The sequence below is a fragment of the Corvus hawaiiensis genome, chromosome 26, assembly GCF_020740725.1.
Source record: "Corvus hawaiiensis isolate bCorHaw1 chromosome 26, bCorHaw1.pri.cur, whole genome shotgun sequence".
NCBI lineage: Eukaryota > Metazoa > Chordata > Aves > Passeriformes > Corvidae > Corvus > Corvus hawaiiensis.
This window is the reverse complement of record NC_063238.1, coordinates 23,371,710-23,385,591: the sequence shown is the minus strand read 5'-3', so window position 1 is coordinate 23,385,591 and position 13,882 is coordinate 23,371,710. Positions and strand designations below refer to the sequence as shown.

The window sequence follows — 13,882 nt, the reverse complement described above, 5'->3', positions numbered from 1 at the left end:
AGATTCTTTAGATTGTATTTGTCTTCTAAGTAAAACTAGAACATGGTTTTTTTGGGGGGAACAAGTGTAATCGCTATGAACTCTTGAGAGCTTTGGAAGAATCAAGTGAGGACCTGGTTAATGGTGTGGAAGCAGTTGTTATTTTAAAAGACAGAAGATAGTAAAATAAAAGCTGTGATAATGCAGCAGCATGGAGGAAATGTAGCTCTGGGGATGGGAGCTGAATTCTAAGACTTGAAGCCAAAGAAATTTTTAATTGAAAAATTAAAGGAGAAGCTTGATTTGTATTTTTTACTGTTTTCACAATACAAGGTGGCTCTTGACTAGGATTAGGATTTACAACAATAAAACCAACTAGTATTTGGAAAAGCAGTGAATGAAATATTTATTCTGCACATTATCAGCTGCAGTGCCACCAAAACAGCTTGAATTTCATTTTGGCTTCATTTTCTCATGTGACCTGGGAGATACGGCCAGTTCAATGCCATCTGCCCTTGTAAGACAGAAAGCCAGTACAGAGCATGGAAAAAGGCTATTTCCACTACTCGCATGCTGACTACTAGAAAAAAGGTCACACTTGACAGATAAAGTCTGACCCTGGGGGCTCCTGGAGATGTTGTGAACCTCAACATAACCTGCAAAGCAGACCTCAACCTCACGGATACAAACTCACTCTACACACTGAAGAAGAGTCTTTTGGTTAAGGAACAGTAACCAGATTATTAATCCTTATCTGCCCCAGATAATATCTAGAAATTCAATTACATGTAATATAGTATAAGCATTAGAATGCAGGACCCCCCAAAAAAGCAACAGCATTCTTCTCACTACTTGAACAGTGTAAAATAACATACAACTTTTTTTGCCTGATGTTGTTCTCTAAATGACCTGGGGAGGATTATGTAAAGTACAAGAGATTGTTCAGAGAACCTGTAACATACCTAAACAGTAAAATGGGAAAATATCTCAATAACAACTGATATATAAGTTACAGTTTCTAAGTTTGAACTACAGAGTACTGCATATAATTTTACACATTATATAACCCAATATTTGAAAGAACCGCAACTTGGAAATAAATAACAATGATCCTGCTGGACGTGCAACATGAATCAAAATTTGGCTTCAGTCATTTTTTGTAGAAGAATGAGGAGGTTCTTAAATAGCAAATTCACTATTTGTTAAACTATAGTAGCCTTTAAAAAGTATGTTTATAAAATTTAGACAGTGTTCACAGACATATTACCTAAAATAAGAAAAATTTTAAATGTGTTCCAGTGAAGGTATTAATAATGTACTAACCAATACTAATATCTACTCAAGACTTTGTAAGTGTATAATCAGAAAAGTGATAGACATATTTTCCCTCAAATTCTATATAAGTAGCAATAAAATGACAGAGCGTATTTACTTACTTTGATAAGAAATAAATACATTTTATTTATAACCACATTCTCATTGATGTCATTGCCCAATTCAACATAGGAACTGATTTTTCTCCATTACATCTGCTGCTTCAAGTTAAAGATGATGAAAAGTGAAAATGGGTAACTGTTACTGTAACCCTCGAAGGAGACTGTAGAAAAGTATGAGAGCTGCTACTTCTAAAAACTTCTCCTATGCAACCCTATGTTTTGCATAGAAAGCAAAGCAAACAAACGAACTTAAATCCATCACTCTGTGCTTCCTCAGAGGACTTTGCTGAAGCTTGAGTGTGGGGAAAACAATTAGTTATAACTAGCATGTTATAGCCAATTTCTGCTGTCTGTTCATAAGCAAACAATCTCTGCAGAACACATTCAGGGGGCTCTCACATGAGTATCTGGTTTTTACATTTGCTGTCATCCCTAGTGGGACCCTCCAATTGCCTACTGTCTTTCAAGACAGAATTCCTTAACTCTGAGTAAATTACTAGGAAGATCTGATCTCTTCTAACTTCGGAGTTTCACCCTATGTATCATATGCTCCAGTTCATCTAAAAAACACAGCTGTCTTGGAGACAAACATGACTTTTGATGTAACTGGGGCCCATCCCACAAAACAATGTGAAGATCAAGATAAGGAGTACAGACTGGATCCAATAATAATGTAGGAGCCAGTGTTGTCTGTAGAGCACAAGAATGATGTATCTTCTCTTCCCTTTTAATGATATCTTACAGACCTCTAACTTTCATTAAAATCTGCAAAAGGAACTCACAAGATCTGGCAGCTTTAGATAGAATTGCTTAAAGCCTCAAATATCATCAATTTTGGACCTACCCCAACTCTGAAAGGGACTATATAGTTGGGGGTGTCTTATCCCTAAGGGGGGGCAAAACCTCATGAAATCTGAGGAAAATGTGGGGGATGGAGCGGTGTAGAAGAGTGAGCATCGGACCTCAGACTTATTACTGAAATACTAGCCAAACTAGCGAGACTTGCAGGAATCAGAGTGAAACTTAAAAGGGAAAGGTTAGGTTCCCTGAAATGTAAAGGATCTGGGCAAGGAAAAAATGAAGGAAGCAAGGGGCTTTAAGTTAAGCCAAACAGTTGGAGGGACACCATCAAGAGCTGATAAATCCAAACCCTTGGTGTGCTATAGCTGTTTTCGTAACATAAAAAAGTTGAATTTTTCAAATTATAGCCTATAGTTCCATTATTAATAAAACTAATTCTAAATGTAAATAAAGCATTATAAAACTATCTGTTAAAAATATTTTAGGTGTATATATATTTAATTGTGTTAAATAATTTAAATGGGCAATTACCGCATCTCTATGCTTAATTAGCAAAAGAAAAATGGAGAATTTTATTGATGTGAATGTAAAAGAAATACAATCCTTTTAAAACTATTTATTTTCATTTAACTGAACTGCCTTGCCATACTAAAAAAACATTTTGCGGAGGTTAAATAAAGTATTTCATGGCAACCGCTGCTTCTTAGTGCCTGTGTAACAAGAAACATGAGCCAGCCAAAGTTGTGCAAGTTGGTTTTCTTTCCCAGTAAGAGAATGTGGTATCTAAGACCTTGTCCTAACTCATTTTATCCCCAAGAGTAAGTCAAGTAAGTCAAGTATGAACTAATGCCTGAAGGGAAGTCCCTGACTCCAGAAGTATGGATTATTTCACATTTATCTTACAATCTGCTCTCAGAGTTCTTAAAATTCACTAACTTGGCAAGTCAGGAATTATCATGAGAAATGAAATAATTTCATAACTATGAAGTCATCCAGCATTCCATGAATATGACACTCAGAGGGTTTGTCCTTGCCTGGGCATTATTCTGACCTTTGGATAACAAGCTTCTAGATGGTTTTGCATGGAAACAATTAGAAAAGTGCTACAGTGTAACACGGACAACCTGATGTCTTGATTGAGTTGTTGTTTTCATTTCAAGGATTTGTATTAATCATTAAAAAAATGTACACAACAACATTTGTAATAATATTTAAACAAACTTGTTTTGTATAATTTAAAATGACAAAGGATTGTACTGTTTAGATGAAATGCCATTCTGAAGCATGCTGTATTTACAATGACTCGTACTGGCAATAACCAAATGAATAAGCTTACAGGGGAATGCCAAGGTTCTCTCTTTACAAGAGCTTTGTAAAGAAAATTTGTTTCTATCTCAACAGTGTGTGCTTCCATACAGTTTCAGTGAAATTACCTCAGTGCTGTTTTTTAGTCTCTAAATTTCCCAGCAAGACATGGCTGTTTAAAAATGTTAAGAGAGCAGAAATTGTCTTGAAATTATTCCAAAGGTTGGGACAAGGGAGGTATAACCTCCCTACTAGAAGAGCCTGCTGGCCAGCAGTGTGGCTGAGTCAGGAGTGAGCTGTTAGCTTTGCCATCTCCTGGGACATGGGAATCCATCATGACACTCCTGACTTTTTATCAGCCCAATTCTTCAGTGAATCTAAATCTGATCAGAACAAAACAGAATGGGGAAACCCTTTGACATCATCAACTGTTAGTTGAAGAACGAATATCTGAAAAATGAATCTGAAGCTCCTACTGTCACCTCACCCACTCCCTTATGTGTGATTTGGTTTTCTGATGGACTTTTCCACTTCTCACCATGCACTTTTATTTTTTTCATTTAATAAGAAAGTTACGTAGCAGCCATGAAAATGGAATGTTTTGAACTGCTCAAGTCTGTGACTGAAAGCACTGCTTAAGTTTTCCAGGTGTTAGATGTCTAACACCATATATATATATATCTGCTGGTGGTTTTTAGCAGTTCAGTTGCAACTAAGAGAAAGTATCAGTAATGAGCTGTCATTTTAACTCTTCCACTTTTCACTTGCTTGAGATAATCTTCATTTTCAAAACTCTTTCCAGTTTGCACCATTATTGAATATACACCATAATCAGAACTACATCTTTAATAGATCAATCTAAAATGAGGATTCTCACAACTGAATAATTTTACGTAAGTAACCAGAAAATGGATGTAACAAATTTTTAAGAATAAAGCCTTACTTAGTTCTGGGTTTATTTACATTGCTTTAAATATTTCCTTCTTCTTCCATGTATTTATGAAAAGGTTTAAATATAATTTTGGGTCGTTGCTACAAACGCAAATGATAATTGGTTATGAAATAGAGGTCACACTTAGCCAGCTTTCTTTCTCCCTCACACAACCAAAGGCAATAACAACAGCTGTAATCCTGTGTCACCTGATGAGTGGGGATCCTGTCTCACACTCTGACACATGTCCAGCTGCACAGAACACAGTCACCATTTGGTTTGCTCGCCTGTGGGATGAAGCATCACAGGCATTTTGCGTGTATGAGAAAACATGGAAAGGGACGTATGGTGCTCCAGGGTCTCTAAGTCTCCAAAGGCCTCTCTCTGTCACTACTACACCAGCACACACTTTTTATAACAGCTCCTCTGTTGCTGGGCTAAGATGGTCCTTTATTAGCTTGGCTTCCTCTTAACTTACACCTTGACTTCAGTGTCAGCTGCAACTGTTTACTCTGGCAGAATTTGCTCTGCACAGATTACCACAATCATGTAAAATTCAGTAGTTTTGCATATCCATCAGCTGACATATGAATGAAAACCACAGCAAATTTACCATCTCTGCCTCCCAGTGTAACTTGCAACTTGTCAGCAGTGAAAGTGGGCATAGCTCCCGTTTAGAATTACTATTCAAAATTCACTTTCTTTCTCACATGCTAAGACTGGTATTTCCTGGGGCTCTAGAGGAGTTAGGAACTTCCATTCACTACATTCCTCCTAGGATCTGTAAAAATTTTAGTAATGTTTCATGGCAGGACTACTGCTCAGCAAATGGGGTGGCATAGGTCTGTAGTTTCGTACTCAGCAGGAGCTGAGTATATACTAAGAAAAGAGAAGAAATGGGTTTGCTGTTTCATAAACACTTTATTCAGTTTAAGTTCTTGCCCTGTCTTCAATTAAGATGAGAAGTCTATTTTTCTCCACCACACAAGTGTTGGTCTCCTCTCCCAGTAACAGTTAGTAATAGGACAAGAGGAAACGGCCTCAAGTTGTGCCAGGAAGGTTTAGATTGGTATTAGGAAAAGTTGTTTCACGGTAAGGGTTGTCAAGCACTGGAACAGGCGACCCAGGGAATGGCTGAGTCACCATCCCTGAAAGTCTTTAAAAGATGTGTGGATGTGGCACTTAGGGACATAGTTTAGTGGTGGACTTAGGAGTACTGGGTTGGACTCAGTGATTTTAAAGGTTTTTCCAACTTAAATGATTCTATAGTTTCATTGAAATACTTCCTTTTGATAGTTTAAAAATATTTTATTTCAGTTTCAGTGTTTATCCTAAAAAAAAAAAAAAAAAAATCCAGTAACCCAGAAACTGTATTATTTAAACTATATAAGTGGGGTGTTTCTGACAATTTCAAATATTTTCTAAGGCAAGCACCAAGTTGAGAGCTTTGTCCAGTTTGACCCTGTTCTGCAAACAATTTCAGTGAACAGATGCTTCTGGTAAAAACAATTAATTAAAAAAATTCCCCAAATCTCTAATGTACATCTTGGTAAACACTGATTGCTTAGTAATAGAAACCTGGCAAGCTGTCCTTCCTTTTTTCAGAAGCTTCACACAACTGCTTGGTTTTATAAAAAGTGCACATCCAGTTCTACTCTTGAGTAACTTCTAAAGACTCCTGGCTTTCCTCACACTTTGTTTACCTTTTCTCTGTGTTGCACCTCCAGTGTGTGACTCCTGAAGGAATTGGAGCTTTAGAGATAGTTGAGACCACAGAGAAAACCAAAGAATCAGCGCATAAAGCCACCATCAGCTTTAGCAAATGCTGCCCTGGAAGGGCTCTTTCTGACATACCTGTGGGGACTTGTGAGACCGCCAGCTGTACTGGTGGCTGTGGAGAGTAGCCAGCAAAATGTTCTCATCAGTATCCACCTGGCCAAACCGCAGCGTCTCTTGGGTGTCATTACAGATCACGAAATGGCTGAAGACAAACTCCTCTGCCTCAGGGCATCGGTTCTGAAAGGAAAGGGATATGAAAGCCAGTAAGATGCAATGTCAGTTGCAGGACATTTGGCAGCTGCCTGCCCAGTGGCAAGTATTACAACACAGAAATTCAAGATCTCTTTGCTTAGCTTTGGCCTCGTAGTACTCCCTGCAAAATCTAGTTTTTGGGTTGACAAAATATATCCTAAGGCTTAAAATATTTTACTTTATGTTTCTGTAATGCAACTCTTAAAGATTTAAAACTACAATAAAAATGAAATTTTCTAATTTGGGTAAAAACCATCAACAACATTAAATTCTGTGGGAAATGATATATTACATAGGGCAGACAGAGTACAACAGGCTGAGCAGAGAGGCGTGAAGAGGTTTCTGAGTGCTTGACAACTGAGCTCCTCTTCCCCAACTTCTGCTTCTACTTTGAAATATTGCTGTGGATCAGCAGAAGACTCCCTCTTTCCTGATACCACAACACTTGAAAAGACAATTAAAGAAAAAAAAGGAGACATGAGGAAAGTATTTTCACAGCTCCATGAGGCTAGTTTGAAAATGCATCATGGCATTTAATAGGAAAAAATTTTTAAAAAATCATGGGTTTTAAAAGTATTTTAGATTTACAGTATTTTTTCTCCAGCAACTTTCCATCCATCTCCTGCTTTTTGTCTGGCTGCTTGTCACTCTGTTGACACAATGAGACTACATGATAGTCATAAAAATTGCCACAGCTACAGGTCTTCCACCCCTGAAGGCACGAACTATAATCCTCTGTATGGGAGAGGTCACAGTGTGACTGATGATTCTGCCCTAGTCACTAGTGGGCTGGCACCTTCCACTGACAAGCAACTATGTAGCAATGACAACAATTACTTGAAGAAACCCAACATTTGGATAGTCTTTATACAATTTAATGGTTCTAACACTAAGTATTCATCTTCTTGTGGTTTTTGTTACCTCTTAATTGACCCATCTTTCCTAGCACACTGTTATGACAATATTTTTCTGTTGGTTGATTTCCCTCTTCACAACATAGCTCAGCTACTTGTTTCTCATACTTTCTTCCCATGACATTGTCTCTAACTTATAAAACCTCCATGGCTTTTGAGAGCTGATTCTGCTTCCCCTCCTTGCTCTCTCAGTGGACCTTTTAAATGGACATAACAAAGCCAGCACCTTCCCTGCCTCTAATCATACAGGTCCCTTAGCTCCTTGATAACAATGTGCCTGGAAGCCTGCAGAAATTCAGAGATCAAATAAGAGGGAGAGAAATATTTCCTCATATCTCCCTATGCAGTCACAGTTATCCATGAAAAGCAGTCTGGTACATTGCTTGTAGCATGTTACTGGGTGAGGCACATGGAAGTTCTCCTGAGAAGTGAAGTGTGCAAGGTATGTTCAATTTAGCATCCTTGAATGCATGTTCACTACTGGTTACTCCAGAACAACCTAAGGTGCATCTACAGGCAGAGTCACAGGATGTCTGGGGCTAGAAGGGACCTCTGGAGGTCACCTAGTCCAATGCCCCTGCTAAAGCAGGTTCACCTGGAGCAAGCTACACGGGATCCCATCCAGGCAGCTTTTGAGTATCTCCAAAGAAGGAGACTCCACAACCTCTCTGGGCAATCTGTTCCAGTGATTGGTCACCCTTACAGTAAAGATGTTTTTCATGATGTTCAGATGGAACTTCCTCTGTTTCAGTTTGTGTCCGTTGCCTCTTGTCCTTAATCAAGGCAGGCTGTAATTCCTTTTTTAACTAAATGTCAGAATGATCACCTGGAAGTATTTGTGCAAATACTATTCACCCTAGGAATATTTTAGCATGAGAATATTTAGATTAAAACTTCTTCCCAAGTCTCATTACGTTTTCTGCATAAGATCAGGAATCTTTTGTGAAACAGGAGCCAGGTGAGCACAACCAAAACTGCACTTCTTCCAAGCAACAAATCTCATTACAGAGCAGTATGCTTGTATCACATTCAGTAGCAGATCTGGGTGTGCTAAAGGCTGACATTTACAGTGCCCCTTCAGAGTGCAGAGTTTATTTTGGCATTTTCTAGTGGAGGATCTATGACTTTTTACTGTCAAGCTGCCATACCCACATACCCCTAAGTCTACCGCAAATATATATTTTTTCCTGTTACAGCTTTGCAAAATGTTCTTTTTAAAAGGGAGGATTTACTATCCACAGAGCTCAGCATGTTGTTAGAGTCAAACCAATACACAATCCCAGGGGAATTTAAGAAAAGCTTTTTCTTTTCACTCCAATACATTTTCTTGCTGATTACACAGAGATTGAAAGAACAATGCCATAAGATGATGAACTTCCTTCTTTTTAGCTTACTGGCTAACTTAGTTTCAAGTAAGTAAACACAAACTGTAGGTTTTCGCATTTTCCAGAGGGAAAAGAGAGTCCAGCAAGTTTTTGGCATGCATATAACTTCTAAATTCTGCTCAGGGAATGTTATCCTATCAGGAATTATTAATAGACTTGCACACATTTTGGTGCTGATGAATGACTGCCATTAATCATTAGTCTTGAAAGCTGGATTTGCTACTAGAATCCAATGCTTTTAACAGCAACGCTTCTCAAAGTTAAGTGAAAGAGGTATTTTAGGCTCCATTTCATAATAGTTCCAAATTTTTAACCAAGGAACACCAAGATTTGCATAACAAGGTGTTGCTCTGTGCTGCCAGGCTTAAGAGAAAGCTACTGATGCCTCCAGTCTGGATGATAACAAATGACTAAAGGAACATCAAGGAAGCTTCAGGATGCTTTAGCTCAGTGTGGCTACTAGGAAACCCATGCTTCTTTGTCCTTGGGGATCTGCAGCAGAACCCTGCACCAATCACAGGGAACTGGATCCCACATTGCTGCTGAAGTCTGATAGTAGAAGCTTCTAGAGTAAGCAGAAAAGGAGGAAAAAAAAAAGTCAGCAAAAGGATGAAGAAATCTTGACTGATAAAACAATGTCTAGAGAAACCACGCACAATAAAACCAAATAGAACCAGACATTTGTGTGGCAATGATGCTGAAGGGCTGAATGATGACTCCAGGAGCTGAAAACACCTAAGTGTGGATTAGGAAAAAAACCCCTCTCTGAATTAAAACAGCAAATCAAAAGAATCAGCAAAAGATTAACAGCCTGAATCAGATACAGATTAGGGTCAGTTCCTGAGGGACAATTTCCTGCCCCTCTTTAGATCATTTTTCAGCTGTTCTTTTCTCTCAGAGAGGCCTGGAAAGTGTCTCTCCTTTATTGGTCTTTCAAATATTTTGTGAATTCTATTCAGAGACGGGGAAAAACATCCCACATAATACTTGTCGCCAGGCTTTCCCTGTCTCAGGACTTTCTGCTTGTGTCTTAGCTCACAGCTATTTCAAAGCATTTCTGGATCTGGAAAAAACCCACACCATAAAAGCCTAGGCTTCTTTATATGCGCAAAGTTATTTTCTTTGTGCTTCACAAGCTACCAAAGACCAGTGCAAGCTTTTTCTCTCCCTCACACACACACACACACACACACACATACTCTCACACACTCTATCACCTAGTAATGTTTTTTTGACAGAAAGTCTTTAGCAACTTCTTATCTCCCTTGAAGCCCCTCTAAGAGAAAAGAACATTTTCCTTAGGATTCTTTAAACTTCACTCTCATGGTAACGTCCTGACATTATCAGCTAGAAACCTTCCATATCCTTTTCCCTTTGTTCTTTGTGCTTATGGTAGAAAGATGGGGAAACGACAGTGATCACAGACATAATTTTGAGTGATCCCAGCTCATTAAGAAAACTTACGCAACTGCCAACAGAAAGGCAGAAAAGCACCATGCAGATCTTGAGGAAAAGAAGTTCTAGTGGTCTAAAACAGGTTTAAAACAGGAGCTTTTCCAATTTCTGAGGAGTTTAGGAAAACAGTTGCAATGCGAGACCACAAAGGAAAAGCTTTTTCCCAGGAATAACACTTCATACCATACCTGGGGAGCTGTTTTCTCAGCTGACCCTCTGTCTCTAGATATCTCAAAGCACTAAAGCTGTAAAACAATTCATGGAGGCTTAAATGCCCAAATAAAGGGAATAAACCACCACACATTCTACCACATGTATATTCACAGAAGACATGCCTTTTCTACCTCACTTGATAGTCTGTGTGTTATTATTAAATAATAAAACTAAATTAATAACAATGTTGAAGCTCCTTGGTCAGGTCTTTAATTATTAAACCCATTACTCTAGCTTTGCATTTACATGTGCATTAGCCAGTTACTGCTTGTAGTTAAACAGGAATTTCAGATTAGACAGTGAAATATGTCAAAAGGGGAAACCGTTTTTAAAAAGTGCTAATCCTCTCAGATTTTCAGCATGTGACTTAGAAGTATAAAGCCTGGTATTTTTTAGGTTTAATCCACTTTCAAAATGTTCACCATTAATTAATTTAAAAAAAGAAAAAAAACAACTGAAAAAACCACCACCACCAAAAAACAGTCCATATCCAGGAAACAAAGACACTGACAGAGGCTTCTGTTAATTCTGAACTCCTGACCTAAAGGTGCATGGCCAAATTGTTTCATGCTTCATCTATCTGTCTATTGACTCCAACATCACTTGTTGCAGATTTTAATCCAGTAAAAAATATGTGGAGAATTCAAACAACCTTTCCTGGTTATTAAATTCATGCTTCTACTTGTAGCATTTATATTTCATTTTGTGTGAACAGCAAAAATCAAACAATACTTACTATTGGGAAATTTATTCCTTCCCCATGCAGTGCATGCCAACCCCCTCAAACTGGAGGTAAAGTCACATAAAGAACATCTTGGCGACAATTAATTTAATAAGCCATTTTGAACCCACTTGTGTGCTAACTGTTCCTTAATTTCAAAGCAATGAAAGTTTTTAATCTCAAATACTCTGGGCTAGATACCCACCACATCAGAACATGGTGGCAAGTACCCCTGACATGAGAGGAAACGAGAAAATTACAGCAACAATTACAGAAGTATATCCTCCTGTGGCTCATGTTAACATTGCCAAATCCATGTATAAATCAGTACCAACTATTCATAGAATGTACCTGTCAGCAATATACTATGCGACATATGGCTCTACTTAATCAAATATACAATTCAATTTTTTTCAACTCAGAATATTCCTTCAAGGCACAGAGTAGTCAGTCAGTCATTCACACTGTGATGTGGTTTAAAACATTTAAATATTTATGCACCATATTTTATTTATATGTATAGCTATGTCTGAGAGATCTTTTTTTTCCTCCATCCAAAGAGGAAACTGACCTTTCTGAAGGCCATTTTGCAGTAGTTGCCACACATGTCTTAGATGAGGGACTAGTACTAAGTCAGAAATATTTTAAACAGCCTACCAAGGGCTCTCTTATACTTTCTATGTTTGTTTTTTATTAAAAGCATTGTTCAAAATATGACAAAAAACAGAAATTGGAGCTACAAAGATTTTTGTTCACATTGATATTTGAGCCAGCTGTAAAGATTTAAATCACACTAGATCTTGTTTTATGAATGTCCTTTTGCAACAAGAAAACCATGGAATGCCCTTAAAAAAGAATTTTTTGATATAAAACAGATGCTTTGTCCTTTTTTGGGGGCTTTGTTATTGTAGTGCCATGATAGGTAATTAATTCCCAGGCTCCACATAGGTCTTCAGGCAGATGAAGAGAATGATTTGATTTCAAGGCTGTAGTGAAGTAAGGGAATTACAGGCCTTTGAGGGGTCATTGCAGAAGCAAGTTTCTTATAGTGGGACTGGCTTCAGCCATTAATGCTGCTTGCACAGAATGTAATGTGAAACTAGTGTTGAACTTCAATAAGGATGGAAGTAGTAGCTGGAAACAATATGCTCAGTTGCTCAGACTGAGCTGAGCTGATGTATCATGTGGCACTCACCTTTTCGTAAATTAATGGAATATTTTGCATTTCAAGACCAGGTCTTTGATTATTCTGATATAAATCCATGTAGTTTCACTGAAACACAGGTAGTTCTGGCTACATTTAGCTTTACATAATTTTCTCCTAATTTTCACTGCTACTGTAGAATTAATGTTTATTAGGAAAAAACACTATCAGTGTAAGTTAGAGCTTTTAAATCTTGGAATATTTTTAATGAAAGCAGTTGATATTCTAATTTGCTATTAAATTAATCACAATAGCTATATTATTTCTCATTATTTGCATACCTGTTGCCAAGCTTGAATTGCTGTATTTAGAGAATGAAGTGCATATTGGCCAAAGTTGATGAAAATAGGGTCAACCATTATCGTGCAGTCCAACAGCCTTCCTGCTGTGCTGCTGGAAATAGCAATCTGCCCCCAGATTTTGAAAGGTTTCACAACACTCTGCATGGTCACATTTCGACACTCCAGAAGTTTACAGTCAGCTCGAGTCGAAAACTGGATCTCCTGGAACACTGACTCATCGTTCCACTGACGAAGATATACATGAGGCTCTTCAAAGGAAACTATCATGTATTCTAGTTCAGATGGCATGTTCTTATCAGATAAAAATGGCTGCAGAAACTTTGGTGGTGCTGAAAAGTAGAAGAACAAACAAGACTAGAACATCATCATTGCTGCATTCGGTATGTATATATTGTAAATTGTGTTTTTACTGTTGTACATAAGATGAAAACAAGTAAATTCATTAAAGAGTTGACATCTCTGAAATCTGAAATGAATCCTGTTCACACTGTTTGTCAGATATTAAACAGTATCATAATTAATAGCACCTGCAAACAGAAAGTATCTGCAAACCAAAATCCTCTCATGCTAAATGGACCAGCCAGCAAAACTGCTTTATCTACACACTGCTCAATGCTTCTGATTGCCACCTATTTGGAATAGAGACCATATTTCTGTGAGAATTCTTGCTATAGTAGGTGTATATGATATTCCACACATAGCACATTACAAACACAATAAAAATTAGCAATATAGTATTTGCTGACATGTGACTGTGCAGGCCAACAGGCTCCACACTGGAAGTTGTCTTTGCTGCAATTACGGACAGTTCAAGACCACAAACGGACTGAAATGTGACATACAACCCCATAATTCTAGAAATGAAACAAAACAATATCCTGACACTAAAGCATGAGAAATTTATCACAAAAAAAATCTTACCGCATTCACTGAAGTTTTAGTCGTGCAAAGTGCTGAGCACTGAGGCAGCAGACACTGCAAGCACGTACACCCCTTGTGCAACATTAAGCATGCAAATATTTCCATTGATGTTATTATTTATGTTGCTGGAACTACTCACATGCTTAAAATTAGCATATGCTCTAGTGCTCTACAGATTTGGAACCAAAACACTCATCCCTATCCAGGATCAAGCCGTGTTATTCTACAAAAGTGTAATGGATACAACAAGTTTTGTGCTCCCTTTGTGTATAACATAGCACAAA

General features: G+C 37.8%; 1 protein-coding gene across 4 annotated transcripts in view; it reads right to left on the bottom strand.

Annotated features, from left to right (window-relative positions):
• Positions 1-13,882, bottom strand: part of VPS13B (vacuolar protein sorting 13 homolog B) — a 438,036-nt gene that overhangs the window by 40,891 nt on the left and 383,263 nt on the right. For all 4 annotated transcript variants that reach the window (XM_048287162.1, XM_048287160.1, XM_048287161.1 and 1 more), the window contains 2 exons: positions 12,657-13,006; positions 6,307-6,468 (listed from right to left, as the gene is read on the bottom strand). In XM_048287162.1, the coding sequence (XP_048143119.1) occupies positions 6,307-6,468; positions 12,657-13,006 (512 nt within the window). The remainder of the gene's footprint in view (positions 1-6,306; positions 6,469-12,656; positions 13,007-13,882) is intronic.